General features: G+C 37.9%; 1 protein-coding gene across 4 annotated transcripts in view; it reads right to left on the reverse strand.

The window, feature by feature from the left end:
- LOC121736953 (protein peste-like) overlaps positions 1 to 20,362 on the reverse strand; it is an 88,725-nt gene that overhangs the window by 36,156 nt on the left and 32,207 nt on the right. For all 4 annotated transcript variants that reach the window (XM_042128440.1, XM_042128434.1, XM_042128444.1 and 1 more), the window contains exon 2: positions 1,589 to 1,727. In XM_042128440.1, coding sequence (XP_041984374.1) covers positions 1,589 to 1,705 — 117 coding nt within the window. In that variant the 5' untranslated portion in view covers positions 1,706 to 1,727. The remainder of the gene's footprint in view (positions 1 to 1,588; positions 1,728 to 20,362) is intronic.

Raw genomic sequence — 20,362 nt, forward strand, 5'->3', positions numbered from 1 at the left:
AAAAAAACGATTTTTTTAAATTACTTAATCAAAACTCTTACAATCGATTAAAAAATATCGACAATCGAAAAAAACAATCGATTGTTCGATTAATCGATTTCGATGTTACAACACTAATCTCAAACCGTCTTACGGTTTTTCGATCAGCACGAAAATCGCAACGCGAGTTTCACAGTTTTTACCCATCCGGCATCCCACATCCCACCCACAAAAGTGCTCAACGCCGCTAAAGAAGTTTTCACTTCAAAAATGGCGGCGTTTTGTAGAGGCTGGGGGCCGGGGGGGGGGGGGGGGGCTAATGTTACCGACAAATTTGTGGCAAAATTCCCTTAATTTAAATTAGGAAAAGAAAGTAGGTGAAATATATTTTGTTCTCAAAGTGGGCAGTGGACAAAAAAGGTCTGGGAACCCCTGATATAGCACTACACTTCGGTCTCATTTCGATTTTCGATAAAAGAAATCAAATTATTAGATTATTCGCACTGCGTGCGTAGCTGCGTAGTGCGTACACGCGTAAACAAAACAACGCTTGCTATAATATAGCAATTATGTCAATAAAATTAACACAAACAAGCAAGGAACAGCGCGGGTGGCGAGAGTGGAGGTCTCGCTCTCCCGTTCGGTCCGGCATCGCGCTCTGGCGTGTGCGTTGCCATGATTGCCGTTACGCGACGCGCATGCGCAGTGAAATTCCTTATAAATTCCTCCTAAATTTTGAGGAAGCGATAGCGGAAGAGGATTTTTGTATTTTTATTTATGAGGATGCGGTAACGGTTGAGGAACCCAAAATATTGCGGAACTTCCTCATTATGAGGAAGGGGAAGAGGAATCCTCAGCAACCCTAGTCCCAAAAATGAGGAGGTCACAATATGTTCGGGTGTTAATGCAATATCAATGCTATTGCCTTCCTTGCTCAACAATTAATTTACATTTATGTCGCACCGAATTATTGGAAATAGGGTATAGCAAGCAAGCAGGCACGTTTAGGCAGCCTTTATCTTTGCACAAAATGAAAATCGGTTCACAAACGGCGGAGTAGTGGTCGAACATACAAAAAAAAAATACATCCACAGCCGAATATATAACCTCCTCGTTTTTTGGAAGTCGGTTCAAAAGAAATAAAATATATTGGTTGCCACATGGACAAGATAGATTTGATTATGCTACAAGCGCATAATGACTAATTGTAGTTGGTTGTTATGCCTGAGATAATAATATAGTTAGATGACGAAGAGCACGGTAGGACTCAACAGTCAAAACTCAAGACGGGCTCTAAACCGAACAATCTAAAATATACTTAGTGCATTATGGAATATGGATAGGCGATAGCTCTTGGCGATTATGCGTAGGGCTTATAGCGAGATGCTACATGAACCTTAACCCCAGTTTACGTAAGTGCTTCCCTCGTGGTCAATTCAGATCGCAACGCGACTTATAGATGCATTTCTAAATTTGTACTGAATTGACAGATTTCAATTGCGTGAGACGTCTTGCAAAACTGTGAAATCCATACATATTTAGAAATGCATGCGCCGCGTTATGGTCTGAATAATTCACCCTAAGAAGTATTTGAGTATTTACTATTTACCGAGTTATAGACGGCCTCGAAGATGCTGTTCCAAGCCAGCGCGGTGGCGAGTGCCGCGGCCGCGAACAGCATCGCCGCGCCGCACGCCACGCGCCGCCACTGCGGCCGGTGACGCATCGCGCACACACCACCACCCGCCCTGAAACAAACACGCATTTCAATTCCAGGAAATTCCTAAATTGCTGCCTTACTCCCTGAAGAAAGACAAAAAACATCCGTCCTTAGGGCATCACGTCTCACGTTCATGTCTGACCAACTGAGGGTGCCCCAGAAGAAGGACAAAAAACATTCGACCTTAGGGCATCATGCTCGATTCTAGTTTACATACGGATGGGGAGGGGGGGGGTACACAGTACACAGGCATGGATTGCTTAGGGCATCAAGTAGCCTTAATCCGTTACTGTTTAGAACTAATCAGACTCGTAAATCAAAAAAGTTTCGGGGGTAAGACTGCTGCACTAAAGGCTCCAAACATTCGCTCGCGAGTTAGTTATGTATATTCTATCTTGCAACAGCAATGCAACTGGCGGTTAATATCAGATAATATAATTTTCTCCTGTACGACCTATCACCTAACTGATCGTGCTTAAACAATTAGGGAATGTTTAAACGATTCCGGTGACCGGTCAGATCGGCCCACGTCAGTCCGTCCAGGCCTTGTACCATGAAACTGTTTTGAGACTCAAATAATCGGACGAAAATGCTGCGTCCTACTCTAACAAACGTGAAATGACACTTGTTAGAACAGGACGCAGCATTCTTGTCCGATTGTTTGAGTCTCAAAACAGTTTCGTAGCAGGCCTACAGGTTCATTGCTCCTCCCCTTAATTATTATAGGAGTTACTCCAACCGAAGTTCGTTAAACTAATATGTATTCTGTGCCGAAGCATTATAGCAGCTTTAACGAAGAAAATGTTATTGTCTTGATGAGTTTGCTACAGCCTACAACTAAGTAATGTAGCACTAGATAAATTATAATAGAAAATATGCAATGCAATAAGAAGTTCAGGAAGGTAATGACGACGGTCCAATACATTTTTTTTAATGAAATAAGGGGACAAACGAGCAAACGGGTCACCTGATGGAAAGCAACTTCCGTCGCCCATGGACACTCGCAGCATCAAAAGGGCTGCAGGTGCGTTGCCGGCCTTTTAAGTGCTCCTTTCCTGCGACTTTCCTGCATTTTAAGAGGGTATTAGGAGAGGGGAGGGTAGGGATGGGAAGGGAAGGGAATAGGGTAGGGGATTAGGCCTCCGGTAAACTCACTCACTCGGCGAAACACAGCGCAAGCGCTGTTTCACGCCGGTTTTCTGTGAGAACGTGGTATTTCTCCGGTCGAGCTGGCCCATTCGTGCCGAAGCATGGCTCTCCCACATTGGATTACCATAATAATATATTATGATCGTGTCAACTGCGGAAAGCCTTTAATTCAGCTTTATCGTGAAGGCTAGACCGGATATTTAAATTACCCTCAAACAAGCCAGACTGGAATATATTTACCGGTATTCAATGAAATATTGTAATTAGACATATTGTATAATAAAGTAAAATGTATTTTAGTAACCTTTGGACAATCATAAGTATTGTAAAATATTTTATCATAAGTATTGTAAAAATATCTTAATAAGTAAGTATTTAGGTAATAATAAACGGTGAAGTACGAGTCGGACTCGCGCACGAAGGGTTCCGTACCAGTAAGTATACAGCAAAATTAAACCAAAAATTGTGTTTTTTGTATGGGAGCCCCCCTTAATTATTTAATTTATTTAAATTTTATCATAAATTATTAAAGTACAAATACAACTGAGTATTTTGTGAATATTTCAAGTGCCTATGTGTTGTCATTATTGATATCGAGCAACAAATACCAAAAAATCACGTTTGTTGCATGGGAATTGGGAGCCCCCTTAAGTATTTAATTTATTTTGTTTTTAGTATTTGTTGTTATAGCGGCAACAGATATACACAATCTGTGAAAATTTCAGAAGTCTAGCTATAGCGGTTCTTGATTCTGGAGACATCCTGGAGACCTACAGACAGACTGACATACATCGAAGTCTTAGTAATAGGGTTCCGTTTTTACCCTTTGGGTACGGAACCCTAGCGGTAGGTAGGTAGGACCCTAGGTAGCGGCAACAGATATACATAATCTGTGAAAATTTTAACTCTCTAGCTATTACCGTTCTTGAGTGACAGCCTGGAGACAGACAGACATACAGACAGACAGACAGACAGACAGACAGACAGACAGGCAGACAGACAGACTGACGAACAGACGGACAGACAACGAAGTCTAAGGTTGGGTTGCACCAACTAACTTTAACTATAACTACAGTGCAAAATGTCAAATCTTAGTTAAAGTTAAATATGGCGTCCAAGGACGCCATATTTAACAGGAATTTAACTGAAAATTTACTATGTTTTACAGTGTTATATTTTTCCTGTCGAATTTTACGGATAATTCAATTTTTTATACCCCCAATCCCGTTACCTGTAGCTTCAATAAAAAAAAATAAACGCAACAGACATCTGTCAATTTCTCCGCTTAAAGTTAAGGTTAAAGTTAAAGCTAAAGGGCGCCATATTTAACTATAACCATAACTTTAACTTTAACTTTACCACGCCTCTGGTGAAACCCAACTTTAGGAATAGGTTCCCGTTTTTACCCTTTGGGTACGGAACCCTAAAAATTAATTGTGTTATTATTGTTTAACATTGTGCTCTACTATTTAATCTACATACGAGGGCTGCCTTTTAAGTTTTGTCGTTTGGAATAAATACATTATACAGGCAATCTAATAGATTATCACCATTTATTGTTTTTTTAAGAATTCTTCGCGATATTTAAAATGCTTTTGCATGCGTTCAAACCAGTTTTAAAAACATTTATTCCAGTCCGAAGTTGGGTAGTCAAAATGGTCGATTTTTACACGTGGATAGAGTATGCCGTCTTAGAACTGATGTTGAAATTTTTAAATTTGACGTATTATGACGAAAATCGTCGCTAGGGTTGTTAACTTGTTACCTACGAATTTAAAACTATGACATATTCGCTGGACGTGTTCCTGTTTGGTCGTATTGTTGTTTGTGTTTTGGCACATGCGATTAAAATTGTCAGAATCCAATTTTGAAATCATTATTTTTAATATTTAAAAATAAATTATATCAGCCAGCGCGAGGCACATTCCTTTCATAGTCCTAGTGAAACCCGACGAATTTGACAGATATTGAAACCTGTCCGTCTCTTTGCAGTCGAACTACTGGTAGTTATGTCTATTGTGATATGGGTATCAAATGAAAGGGCTCATTGAGATTAACTTGTAAACGAATGTAATGTCATTCTACATCCAATATGGCGTCTCATTCAAGGTAGGGGGAAATAGTTATTTTTAATGCACTTCTGCAATATAGGTATCAAACAAAAAGGCTCATTAAGAGACAATTGAAAAGTCGTGTCGTGTCGTGTCGTGTCGTGTCGTGTCGTGTCGTGTCGTGTCGTGTCGTGTCGTGTCGTGTCGTGTCGTGTCGTGTCGTGTCGTGTCGTGTCGTGTCGTGTCGTGTCGTGTCGTGTCGTGTCGTGTCGTGTCGTGTCGTGTCGTGTCGTGTCGTGTCGTGTCGTGTCGTGTCGTGTCGTGTCGTGTCGTGTCGTGTCGTGTCGTGTCGTGTCGTGTCGTGTCGTGTCGTGTCGTGTCGTGTCGTGTCGTGTCGTGTCGTGTCGTGTCGTGTCGTGTCGTGTCGTGTCGTGTCGTGTCGTGTCGTGTCGTGTCGTGTCGTGTCGTGTCGTGTCGTGTCGTGTCGTGTCGTGTCGTGTCGTGTCGTGTCGTGTCGTGTCGTGTCGTGTCGTGTCGTGTCGTGTCGTGTCGTGTCGTGTCGTGTCGTGTCGTGTCGTGTCGTGTCGTGTCGTGTCGTGTCGTGTCGTGTCGTGTCGTGTCGTGTCGTGTCGTGTCGTGTCGTGTCGTGTCGTGTCGTGTCGTGTCGTGTCGTGTCGTGTCGTGTCGTGTCGTGTCGTGTCGGGCATTAGAAAATGCCTGGTTGAAACCGGTCATTTTTCTTAAGTGATATTTGATTTTTTTGTCGTAGAATTAAGTACGATTTCTTAAAGACTAAAATTAAGTCAATCAGATTTTAAAAAATTATTGAAACAAAACAAAATACAATCAAGCTGACTTAAGAAATCTAGTCAGAGAGATAAAAATCTAGTCAGAGATATAACTAAAAAACAAAAAATAAATTATAAGCAAAAAACTTTTTGAAAAAAAGCTTTTATTTAAATGCTTACTTTAAAAAGAAGAAAATAAATTTCCCCTTAAAAATTCTAACTAATAAGTTGTAACCTCAATATACTACTACTGTTGCCCGCGACTTCGTTCGCGTGGACTTCAGTTTATCGCTCGCGGTGTCAAAAAAATTGGTGTCAAAAGCTTTTTAAAACCCTGGTAACCCTTAAAGGAGTGAGCACACTGAGACGGGCCGTGCCGGGGTTCAGCGTGCCGGGGCTCATCTCGAAAATCCGCCTCCATGCAGTTTGTATGGAAGCGGAAATCCGCTGCGCCCCGAAACAGTGTGCGATACGCGCATCCGCTTCCATACAAATTGTATGGAGGCGGATTTTTGCGATAAGCCCTGGCACGGTGCGTCTCAGTGTGCTCACTCCTTCAATCAAAATACCCAAAACAGCAGTGTAGTGTGCACATAATATATTTTTTTTAAATTAAACTTTTTTATACCAAATTTTAAGGGCGCTTATTTAGCTTAACACAACTTAGCTGCATTACACAACTTTAGCTTTACCCATAAACTATTTAGTAGTTATTATTGGTATGCTGTTGTTTCTGATATCTATGTTGGTAGGTGAGTTATTTGATGACGTGTATAACAATCGAAAGAATCGAAAAATTAAACTCAACATGGTACCACTTAGTTATGAAATAATTTATTTTGATAAGGATTATCAGCATGAGTAAAATAAATACTATTAAATGTAGTCCAAAAAAAAATCAAGATTTTGAAATAAAAAAAATGGTTGTTGTGCCTCAATCGACATAGATAGGTATAGTGTGTCGCGGACATTTTTGTATACTTATATTTATAAGACCTACATTTACTTAGAACATTGTATGGTTCTGTCTTTTATAGTTTAGGCAGCGTACGCAAAATAAGTAACTTTTATGGTTGATTTTTTTCACCTTGTGTCAGAAAAATCCAAATATCTTACGGAACCCTATATTTTCCAAAATAAAAAGTAGCCTATGTTACTCGTAAATAATGTAGCTTTCGAATGGTGAAAGAATTTTTAAAATCGGTCCAGTAGTTTTTGAGCCTATTCATTACAATTAAACAAACAAACAAACAAACAAACAAACAAACATACAAACAAACAAACAAAGTTTACCTCTTTATAATATTAGTATAGACAATTTGCATTATAATAAAAGCTTGTCGCGAGACTTAACAATCTGTCAATATTTAATTACTTTAATAAAATAAAAAATATAATATCAGTTTACTCAGTTATTAGCAAATCACGCGACAAGCGATTTTATTATCATGCAAATTGTATAATATATTGAGGTTACAACTTAATAGTTAGAATTTTTAAGGGGAAATTTATTTCTTATGTTTTTGAAATCCAAATACAAGGAGATTAAAATCCTTCTGTGTTAAAATCCCATTACCCATAAGGTTTTTTTTTTCAATGATCGTGGGAAGTTTACAAACGACAGAGCTTAAAAGGCAGCCCCCGTAGTACTATAATATAATTTATGACAAAAATTATTCTAGTCTAGATTTTTTTAGCCGTTTTGCGATAGCATAAAGTCTTAGATATACGGAATAAATAAAATTATAGGGGATTCAAAATTGCAAAGATACTCACTTTTCGATATTTCTCCTCTTGTCGACAAAACATTCTTTCAGTGCCACTTTGTAATTGGTTCTACACAAACTTTTTTCATGTCTTTTCACAAACTCCGTAGTCGGTAAATAAACACTGTCCATATTTACTTAACTCAAGTAATTATTTGTTTTTATTTAATTTAATTTAAGGCATGAGATATGATACAGGACAACGTTACAAGTGATACGTGAGGTCAAAATATTGGTCGAGTCGCGCATGAAACTTGTATTTATGTTAATTCATAATATATCTGTGCATGATCTCAAGTTTTAAGGCCTTCAGAGATGAGAGGCTTTTTACACCAGCAGACATAATTTTGATAGTAGTTTGCATTTAGTGTATCACGTAGTTTTATACAATGCAATGACCTTTTTAAAACTGCTAGACTTTTACGATGATTTATTTTATTTGCCAATTTTTGAGTGCACATATAATATTATGAATACAGGTTTTTTTAACAAAAGAAATAACTTCGTTCCATTCGGGTGTCTCTTGATACCTCTCAAGTTTTTTTAATAGATAAGTAAACGTTTAATAATAAAATTGAAAAATATGACAGCGAAAAATTTAATTGAGATTTTCGTTTTTGTACTGTGCCTTTGTTAGTTATATTGAGCGGTGTGTCGCTCAGGGCGGGCATAAGGCTACTTGACCTATACTCATATTTCTAGTAGAACTTGGCCTAGGAAATCGTATTTCACCCTTATCATGAAGCTTATCTTATATCTTTAAACGAGCAATTCTTGTATACTTATATATATATATATATATATATATATATATATATATATATATATATATATATATATATATATATATATATATATATATATATATATATATATATATATATATATATATATATATATATATATATATATATATATATATATATATATATATATATATATATATATATATAATTGGAATCTCGGAATCGGCTCCAACGATTTTCATGAAATTTAGTATATAGGGGGTTTCGGGGGCGATAAATCGATCTAGCTAGGAATCATTTTCAGAAAATGTCTTTTTATTCGTGTTTTATCGAAAATCGATAAACTGAAAAATATGACTCTTCCTGACATCTATTGGCGAATAATAATACTATTTTGTTAGCAACTAATTGTTTTAACGACCAGCAGATGGCGTTATTAACTAACACGAAATCAATGAGTGTTTGCTATACCGAGCAGAGCTCGGTCATCCAGGTACTCATCAAATAAAAGCTTATGATTGATAAATAAAGTCGATTTGAAAATATAATTTAATCTAATCTATCTTTTTTTTTTTTATGAAATAAGGGGGCAAACGAGCAAACGGGTCACCTGATGGAAAGCAACTTCCGTCGCCCATGAACACTCGCAGCATCAGAAGAGCTGCAAGTGCGTTGCCGGCCTTTTAAGAGGGAATAGGGTAATAGGGGAGGGTAGGGAAGGGAAGGGAATAGTTTAGGGTAGGGAAGGGAATAGGGTAGGGGTTAGGGGATTGAGCCTCCGGTAAACTCACTCACTCGGCGAAACACAGCGCAAGCGCTGTTTCACGCCGGTTTTCTGTGAGAACGTGGTATTTATCCGGTCGAGCCGGCTCATTCGTGCCGAAGCATGGCTCTCCCACGTATATCTATATACTTATACGCAAGGAAAAAATTTGTATCCCTTTTGTCGAAAAATGGGGAAACGTAAGTAAATGAAATTTTGCACAGTTATAGTTTATATTATGGTGAAGGAGTGTATCGAGCTAATATTATTTTGAAATTATGCTTTTATCATACATTTGTTTAACAAATAAAACATTACACACACTACAACACACACACATAGGAAAGATGACAGATTTTTGAGTAAGAAGCCTATACGAACGAATTATACTCTTTTATTTATGACTAGCTGTTGCCCGCGACTTTGTCCGCGTGGACTTCAGTTTATAGCGCGCGATGTCAACAAAATTGGTATCAAAAGCTTTTATAAAAAAACCCTGGTACCCCTTAAATCAAAACAGCTGTGCAGTGTGCAGATATTTCATTTTTTTAAATTAAAGTTTATATTTTATGCCAAATTTTAAAGCTTATTTAGCCCCCCAATTACACAACTTTACCCATAAACTATTTATCATTGATAGGTTTAAGATGGTTTAAGGTTACGTCACTGTATATAATATAAGTACTGACTTATTAAATAACGTAAAAAAGAAATAACAATCGAAAAAAATCGTAACCGAAATGTATGATGATACCACCTCTTATAGAAAAATGTTGGGCAAGCGTTAGCGCGATGTAAGAGACGCACGGCGCCGTCTAGTATGAATTTTTGGAACTAACTTAATTTGAACAAATTTTCGTATTTTCACCCCTTACCACCCTTTTTTTCTAGTAAAAAAGTAGCCTATGTCCTTTCTCAGGCTTTAGACTATCTGTATACAAAATTTCATTACAATCGGTTCGGTAGTTTTGGCGTGAAAGCGAGACAGACAGACAGACAGACAGAGATACTTTCGCATTTATAATATTAGTATAGATTAGTATAGATTAAAGTCTGTTGACAGCAAGTTGACAAATTGAAAATGGATTATATTTTTTTATTGAATCTAAGATACTATTAGACAATGCTTACACGGCCAGTCTGAGATCAGCTGAGTCCCAGAGACAAGAATTGAAAAAAAATATGATAACGTCAATATTTTTTTGCAAAATATTATAGGTACCTAGTAGTCCTAATGTCGCTGAAACTCAGGTCGAATTTCGACCATTGGGCGATCTCTAGTAATATATTAATTATACGCGAGAGAAAACTTTTGTACTTAGCCCTTTTGACGAAAAATGGGGAAACGTAGGTGAATTAAATTTTGCACAGTTATAGTTTACTAGAGATCGCCCAATGGTCGAAATTCGACCTTAGTTTTAAGGGCATTAGGACTACTACCTATATATTGGAAAAAAAATTGACTTTATAATTTTTTTTTCAACTCTTGTCTCTGGGACTTAGCTGATCTCAGACTGGACGTGTAAGCATTGCCTATACTCGGCGCGGCGAACCTTGATCCCTATGACACTGACAGTTAATAACATGCCATTACAATGATATTCCATTAGAACTTTTAACAATTCTTAACATTTACAAGAAATTATCTCAATCTGAATTCACGTTGACGTCCTGCAAAACTTACGTCATCACACAACGTAAGTTTTGCAGGACGTAAACGTAATTTCAGGTTGAGATAATTTCTTGTAAATGTTAAGAATTGTTAAAAGTTCCAACGGAATATCATTGTAATGGTATAAAGCTACATCCATACTAATATTATAAATGCGAAAGTATCTCTGTCTGTCTGTCTGTCTGTCTGTCTGTCTGTCTTGCTTTCACGCCAAAACTACTGAACCGATTGCAATGAAATTTTGTACACAGTTATTCTAGAGTCTGAGAAAGGACATAGGCTACATTTTGATGTGGGAAAATATCTTATTTCCATGAAAATATCGATGAAAATGAATTCGCATTGCGCGTGGCCAGCGCTCATCCCGGGGGTCCTGGGTTCGAGTCCCGCAGGCGGAACAAAAAGTTTTCAATGTTCCTGGGTCTTGGATGTGTATTAAAATAAAATTTCAAAAATCTTAAACATATTTTATGTATAATATTATAAAAAATCCAGAAATATATCGACGCAATGAACATTTTAGTTCTAATACGATTCAACAGATGGCGTTTCATTTTTTACTTTATTGTAGCACTAGCTGTTGCCCGCGACTTCGTCCGCGTGGACTTTAGTTTATAGCGCGCGGTGTCAACAAAATTTGTGTCAAATTTAAAAACTTTTTAAAACCCTGGTAAGTGGTACCCCTCTTAGGGCCGCGCTACACTGGAATGGTAGCGCTGAAAGTGCTCGCCTCGCCGCTGCCATTCCGGTGAAGCGCGGCCCTTAATTAATCAAAATACCCAAAAACAGCTGTGCAGTGTGCACATAATCTATACTAATATTATAAATACGAAAGTATCTCTGTCTGTCTGTCTGTCTGTCAGTCTCGCTTTCACGCCAAACGCCAAAAGTATCTCTGTCTGTCTGTCTGTCTGTCAGTCTCGCTTTCACGCAAAACGCCAAAACTACCGAACCGATTGTAATGAAATTTTGTATACAGATAGTCTAAAGCCTGAGAAAGGACATAGGCTACTTTTTTACTGGAAAAAAGGGTTGTAAGGGGGTGAAAATGCGTAAATTTGTTCAAATTAAGTTAATTCCAACAATTCATAATAGATGGCGCCGTGCGTCTTCTACATCGCGCTGACGCTTGCTCAAAAGTCTTCCTATAAGACGTGGTATCATCTTACATTTAAGTTTCGATTTTTTTCGATTGTTATATCTATTCTACGGTATTAAATAACTCAGTACTTTATCTGTGCAGTGACGTAACCTTAAATCTATCAATGATAAATAGTTTAAGGGTAAAGTTGTGTAATTGGAGCTAAATAAGCTTTAAAATTTGGCATAAAATATAAAGTTTAATATAAAAAAATTAAATACTTATTGTGTGCACACTGCACAGCTGTATTGATTTAAGGGGTACCAGGGTTTTTTTTATAAAAGCTTTTGACACCAATTTTGTTGACATCGCGCTCTATAAACTGAAGTCCACGCGGACGAAGTCGCGGGCAACAGCTAGTAAAATTTATAAATGGCATTTTTAGACCGCTCTAATATGATCCTAATTTAATAGTGACACCATTACAATGTTATTAACTGTCAGTGTCATAGGGACATAATAGTATCTAAGATTCAATAAAAAAAACTATAATCCATTTTAAATTTGTCAACTTGTTGTCAACCTCATGTCAACAGACTTCAACCGTAAATAAAAGAGTATAATTCGTATGTGTAGGCTTGCCACTCAAAAATCTGTCATTTCTCATGTGTGTGTGTTGTAGTGTGTGTAATGTTTTATTTGTTAAAAATGGTCCAATGGTCGAAATTCGACCTGAGTTTCAACGACATTAGGACTACTAGGTACCTATAATACTTTGCAAAAAAATATTGACTTTATCATATTTTTTTTCAACTCTTGTCTCTGGGACTCAGCTGATCTCAGACTGGCCGTGTAAGCATTATCTAATAGTATCTTAGATCCAATAAAAAAAAACTATAATCTATTTTCAATTTGTCAACTCAATTCGTATGTATAGGCTTGTCACTCAAAAATCTGTCATTTCTCATGTGTGTGTGTTGTAGTGTGTGTAATGTTTTATTTGTTAAAAAAATGTATGATAAAAGCATAATTTCAAAATAATATTAGCTCGATGAACTCCTTCGCCATATAAACTATAACTGTGCAAAGATAGTGCTGTGATAAGATAGTAGGTAGTTTCCGTTGAACCATATAGGCTACCACGACAGATCAAGAGGGAGTATCCCAGCCAACAGCAGTGCAGAATTCAGGGATTCGGTCCGATATGCTTTGTAGATCTTCAGGGCAAAACCCCGTTGAAGTTAAGCCTTTTTTGGATCCCCATCTTTTCCACGGTAGGTGCCCACGCTGCTGATGCATACAAAATAGTCGGCTCTATGACTGCTGTATAAATAGTTTTAACTACTTGGGGGTTAAGCCCCCAGCCTACTCGAGCTGCTCTAGCTAACTGTTTGTATCTTGAGATTGCCTTTTTACAGACATCTCCTACATGCTGCTTAAAGGTAAGACCGTTGTCTATGATAAGCCCTAGGATTTTTATAGAGTCAGAATACTTTATTTCGACACCCCCCATTTCAAGTCGTGGCGCATCGTATTTACGTCACCTGGTAGAGATCAAAGCACATGTTTTATGTGGAGCAAAATTAAATTTATTTGTTCTTCCCCATTATTTTATTTTTTGTAGCACTCTGTTTGCTTTTTGCTCAATTTCTAGTGCGGTATCTCCTTCAAACACAATGACTATGTCGTCGGCGAAAGCTTGATTAAACACGTCCATTTCCTCTAAAATCCACAGTAAGGGGTCCAATAAGAGGCCCCACAGGATAGGTCCACCTGTAGACCCCTGCACGCACCCCTTGTCGGTTCCCTTGCTCACTTCCACTCCAGCATATCTCACTTTCACACCTCTTCCGCTCAGGTAGCTGCTAATCACCCGCCTCAGGTTCCTCGGACACCCAATTTCAGCCAACCGATTACCGAACCTTTATGGCTGTCCACCAAGCACTATCGAAGGCCCCCTCTATGTCCAGCGATACCACAACAGAAATCTTCTTCTCCTCTTTCGAGACTTTATGAGATTAAGAAGGGAGTGTCGTACCCGGCATTGAGGGACAGGGAGGTGGAACGAATGGCTCTTGTGATTGAAGACCCACATCCGGCAGAGCAGGTAGAGCTGGGGTTTGGTAGACGAGGACTCGTATGCTGACGTGGTCAACAGCCACGTCCATAGGATCTATACGGACGGCAGCAGGATGGAAGAGTGAGGCCGAGACAAAGGCCGTCAAGCTTGCTTTGTCGCCGTATTGCACCGACTACCAGGCCGAACTTCTAGCGCTCCAAAGAGCTGTAACTATAGCCTGCAAGAGTGAAGAGGTGAAGGTTGGTATCCTGAGCGACTCCAGGTCGGCTCTTCAGGCGGTCACCCTTAATTCCCCTCATCCCCTAGCTGTGCAAACAAGGGCGGCTCTCCGAAAAGCTGCATTGCAGAGGCGGGAGATTTCCTTGTTTTGGATAAAGGCGCACGCTGGGTTGAGGGGGAATGAGAGAGTTGACGAGTTAGCCAAAAAAGCCGCCCTGGGGTTGAGAAGGAGACCCGACTACGATCTGTGTCCTGTATCATTCGTCAAGCGTATTTTAAGAGAGGATACGATTGAGGAATGGGACAGGAGATACGAAGTGGGAGGGACGGCCGGAGTCACGAAGCTCTTTTTCTCAAGCGCTGCTGCTGCATACAAAATAGTCAAAAAGATAGACATTACACCTTACACCACGCAGATACTGACCGGTCACGGCGGATTCGCCTTCTACTTGAACAGATTCAAGTTGAAAGAGGATCCGTCGTGTCTGTGTCAGCCCGGAGTCGAGGAGACGGTTCCTCACCTGCTACTCGAGTGTCCAATTTTTGCTAGCAATAGATACGATATTGAACAAAAATTGGGCACATCGATAACGGGTGAGAATCTGCCATCCATCCTGGGGGGGGAAAAAGCGGGACATCTTCCTAGCTTTTTGCAGGACGATCGTGGGTGTAGTTTATAAGAGAAATAGCAATATTATAATCTGTGATACTAATTAGGTTCTATTGATAGGTTAACTAGTTTTTATTATTCGTAGTTAACAGCTGTGATAATACAAGGATAGTTTTTGGAATCGTGCCACTGTTTTATAGAGTTTTTACTATTGACATTTTATTTTAGAAATTTTACGTATTAATTTTAGAAACTTTATTTGTAATTAAGCAATAATTTGAATATTGTAATATAATTGGCAATTTTAAATTATTCATAGTAGGTCGTAAGCAGGAAATGTATTTGGGAAAAATTGTATAATGTGAATTAACAAGCCCTGATAATGTTAGGGGGAGGAACTAAAAAAAAGCTTCAATGTTTATACTTTACAGATAGACACGTCACACGTCACACATAAAACACCCCTATTTTTGCGTAGGGGGTTTAAAACTGGGGAGTGGAGTCGAAGTCGAACATCAACTCTTCTTAATAAGTACTTGAATAAACGCATAACTCATAAGGAATGATCCATCCTTACCACCTCTTATAGTAACACGTTTGAGTAAGCGCGAGTGCCATGTAGGAGATGGCACGGCGCCATCTATTATGAATTTTTGGAACTAACTTAATTTGAAGAAATTTATGCATTTTCACCCCCTTACAAACCTTTTTTCCAGTTAAAAAGTAGCCTATGACCTATCTCAGGCTTAAGACTATCTGTGTACAAAATTTCATTACAATCGGTTCAATAGTTTTGGCGTGAAAGCGAGACAGACAGACACACAGAGATACTTTCGCATTTATAATATTAGTATAGATAAGTATAGATTTGTTATTATAGCGGCAACAGATATACACAATCTGTGGAAATTGCAGAAGTCTAGCTATAGCGTTTCTTGAGTTACAGCCTGGAGACAGACGAACAGACATCGATGTCTCAGTAATAGGGTCCCGTTTTTACCCTTTAGGTACGGAACCCTAAAAATTACCAACTACTTGTAAGTTGAGCAAACAAATAATAACAGTAAAGATATAGTAAGTTCAAAGTAACTAAACTTATTATTTTATCTTTAGCCCCTATGTAGCAAGGTTTATTTTATAGTGTGCTTACCCTTACTGATATGTCTTAAAGGTCACTGACCTGTGTTATCAGTCTACGCCCATACATCATGCCTCGTTAAAGATTGCCTAAAATCATATAAACAATTAATATTGCTTATAATATTTATTAATATTGTTTATCATAATATTAATACGCGAGCGAAAAAATTTGGATCCCTTTTGACGAAAAATGGGGAAACGTAAGTGATTAAAATTTTGCACGGTTCTAGTTTACTAGCTATTTGACCGAGCTTTGCTCGGTATTCGATAAAACAATTTTCTAAAAATGAGTCCTAGCTAGATCAATTTATCGACCCCGAAACCCCCTATATACTAAATTTCATGAAAATCGTTGGAGCCGATTCCGAGATTCCAATTATAAATCCATACTTAATATTATAAATGCGAAAGTATCTCTGTCTGTCTGTCTGTCTGTCTGTCTCGCTTTCACGCCAAAACTACTGAACCGATTGCAATGAAATTTTGTACACAGTTATTCTAGAGTCTAAGAAAGGACATAGGCTACATTTTGATGTGGGAAAATATCTTATTTCCATGAAAATATCGATGAAAATTAATTCGCATTGCGCGTGGCCAGCGCTCATCCCGGGGGTCTGGGTTCGAGTCCCGCAGGCAGAACAAAAGGTTTTCAATGTTCCTGGGTCTTGGATGTGTATTAAAATAATATTTCAAAAATCTTAAATATATTTTATGTATCTATATATATATAAAAGGGTAGTATTTAATCGAGTGACTGTAAATTACCGTTTTAAGTGTAAAAAATTAATTAATTTGGGTTATATATTTGGTTTTGTAATTACTATTTGAGCGACTGACTATGAGTGACGAGAAACTAACAAAACAGCAACTTACAAATTATTTATTTGAGTTACTTAAAATCCAAAATGAGCAGCTCCATAATATTTGAGCGACCTAATATCTGTTTGAGTGTGAACATTACGTCCTGCATTTTTTTCAATATTTGGCAAATGTATTTTTTTATGCTGAGCGGCATTTTATCTTAAAAGAAGTGTTTCGAATACTAAAACCAGTTTGAAAAATACACTCATGAGCAGAGTATAATGAGCTCACATTAAAACAAAATAAAATGAATATGAAATAACTATTTGATGGAACACTGCTTATTCAGGGGATCCCTAAAACAATTTTTTCTTATTACTATTAAGCAAAATTTTTGTGAGTAGCTTAATTTGGATAAGAGGAACAACGGTAAAGGTTCGGAAACCTACCCCAAAATTGATGGCAAGTGGGTGGTGGGTGAGGGGGGATGGGGGAGGAGGGGTAAACAAAACCCTCCTGTAACCCTCCCGTACCAAATCCACACTGAGAAACCCCCCAGTTTCGGAGCTACTCACCTTTGAAATTTTCGGAATTCTGAGGCTACATCTAAGGGTCAATTCAGACCGCAACGCGACGAGGCGAGGCGAGGCGCGGCGCGGCATAAATTTGTATAGATTTGACAGATTTCAATTGCGTGAGACATCATGCGAATCTGTCAAATCCATATAAATTTAGAAATGCATCTACGCGTCGCGTTGCGATCTGAATCAACCCTAAGTCTTTTGGTCGCCTTTTTTAACGCCTTCATCCTAACCTACAGCGTGTTTTGTTACGGTCGCCAGCTGCTGCCACAGCACAGGATCACAGTTCTAACCTATTTTTGGACTTTCCGGATTGTGTTTGTTTTTAGTTTGAAGCACCCCGGGGGTATGTGGGACTCTTACCCACTAAAACCACCTGCGGTTTGCCTTCAGTCGTATACGGAGGAATGTCCTGGATCTGTCTAACACAGGACTCCCTCCACGACTGGCCGGTCTACCTCAAAAGGGACCGGACTTCCACCAAAGTTAGGGAACGCTTAGGCAAACTAAGGTTTTGAAAAATCATATTTAGGTTTTTAATATCATTTTTTATACCCTGAATAGTTTGCGAGAGAGACTCTTCCAAAGTGGAAAAATGTGTGCCCCCCCCCCCTCTAACTTCTAAAGTAGGGGCATGATAAGTCTAAAAAATATATATGATGTACATTACTATAAAAACTACCAACGAAAATTGGTTCGAACGAGATCTAGCCAGTAGTTTTTTATACGTCATAAATGGTAAACATTAATTTAACTTTCATTAAATCAACTGAAATTGAAAATAAATCATAAACCTCTTAATTTCATAAAAATAAACCTTATTGCCCTTCATGGGCGAGTCCAACTCGCACTTGGCTGGTTTTTGTGTTCCCTCTAAAACTCCATCGAAAGTTTCAGTAAAGCGTCTACCACTTTACTGAATCGACCGACTTGACTCCATGACTGCTTTGACTTTAAGAGCCTACCTGTCAAAACGCTAGCCCCGCCTACACACACCGCTATCCTCCAATAGTGATACAATGATTCCATGAATCGTTGTATCAATATTGGAGATATTATTTTAGGAGGAAAATGGTTTTCTCGCCTTTTTACCTTGTCTGTGGCACAACATATACATACTCGCAAGTTGCCAAAAAAAGAAGAAAAAGAAAAGAACAGACTTCAACTATAAAATGAGACAATTCGTATGTATAGATGGGCTTGTCCCTGGTGTGTGTGTTGTAGTGTGTGTAATGTTTTATTTTATTTTTTAAATCTGTGATAAAAGCATTATTTCAAAATAATAATAGCCCGATGCACTCCTTCACAATATCTTAACTTATATCTTTAATCTTAACTTATACCTTTAAGCGAGCAATTCTTGTATATATTATACAAGCTTTTGCCCGCGGATTCGCTCGCGTTAAGAAGTATTATTATATACAAACTTTCTTCCCCTATTTGAACCCCTTGGGGTTGGAATTTATCAAAATCCTTTCTTAGCGGATGCCTACGTCATAAATCTACCTGCATGCCAAATTTCAGCCCGATCCGTCCAGTGGTTTGGGCTGTGCGTTGATAGATCACTATGTCAATCAGTCAGTCAGTCACCTTTGAGTTTTATATAGGGAAATAATAAAATGAGCGAATAAAAAATTACTTAGCGACTGATGATGAACATACTGTTTTAATAACTTGAGCGGTATGAATTTGAGTAAGCGAAAAGTAAACGAAACTAACGACTAATATTGATTTATAATGAAATCCAGAATGAGCTTACAAAAAGTGTATTGTGATTAATCTATTTCAGATATTAAAATTCTATCCGAGCGACTGTATTACTAAGTGAGCGACTGGAAATATATAGCGGGCAACTTCAATATTAAAGATAGATTCAATTTTTCTAAGTGAGGTTATACATTACGAACTACTAAAAAGTACACTTTGAGCAAACTTTTGTGAGCTGCTTTATTAATGATTATTGGTTACTGATATTCTATTTGTGGGTTTATATTTTATATTTTGATACGTATTTTAATGAAAACTACAGATTGTTAAATGCGCGCGAATTCGAATGGGGGCGGAGCGACGAATCGTTGCAGTCAGGTGAGTTGGGCTGCGGACCAAAAGCGTTGCGTGTTTACGATTGCCATGCGCTTGCATCACTGGCTCGCACGCAGTATTGTAATTTGTACGTAATAATATATAAATAAATAGTAAATTTATTACAAAATATTAATACTCTAAAAACTATTTTTTTGTGTTTAAATATTTAGTAGTAAATTTACTACAATATATTTAAACACTAAAAATATTTTTAGTGTTTAAATATTTTGTAGTAAAATTTTGTGCAGGAACCTTGGTAATTACTATTTTAAGCTGAAAAACAACTCAAAAATGTTAAATATTTTCGTATGAGAAAATGATTTTGGTATTACGTTATACGTATATGAGAATTTCGATGGCACCCGGCCTCTTAACAGAAGGCCTACTTAACCTAGGTTACTGAAGCGGGGGGACGGGGGGGCACGGCCCCCCAAAGAGGGGCTCGGGGGGCGCAGCCCCCCGCCAAAACAAAAACAAGCACAATCTAGAAAGTCCAAAAGTAGGTTAGGTTAGGTTAGAACTTAGACCACAACACAGAGGAAGCCGAGCGAGCGCAGCGGGGGACCGTCTTACTTTCGCTTTATAACGGTACGGAACCCTCCATGGGCGAGTTCGACTCGCACTTGGCGGATTTTATTATAATATTTTACCATCTCATTATTTAAAAAACTGCTTAGAATGAGATTTCTTACTGACAAATTCCGATTCGTTACTGCCCACTGCACGTAACCACTCATTCATTAATTTTTACCGCTCATTTAATTATTTTACTGTTCAATAATGTTTTCAATGATCCATTTCATTATTTTTTATAACTAATTTTTGTTTACTTTACTGCTTAGTTTTAACTGCTAAACTAGTTATTACACGTGCCATTTATAATTTTTAACTTACCAAAACTGCAATTTACAACTGCCCCTTTAAATAAGTGCCTTTTAATATTAATATTTAATACAATAAATAAGTAAGGTGCATTGGGGCAATCTCGTAAAGTTTTTGGAAGAGTGAGTATATTGTGTCATTGTTTCAACTTTAGAAGACGAATTTGTATATATAGTTACCTATAACTGTAACATTTTAGTTATAATAAACATATTTCCATGTGAATTGTATATTTTTTAGTTCAAAAGT

This window comes from Aricia agestis, chromosome 2 (genome assembly GCF_905147365.1).
Source record: "Aricia agestis chromosome 2, ilAriAges1.1, whole genome shotgun sequence".
Lineage (NCBI taxonomy): Eukaryota > Metazoa > Arthropoda > Insecta > Lepidoptera > Lycaenidae > Aricia > Aricia agestis.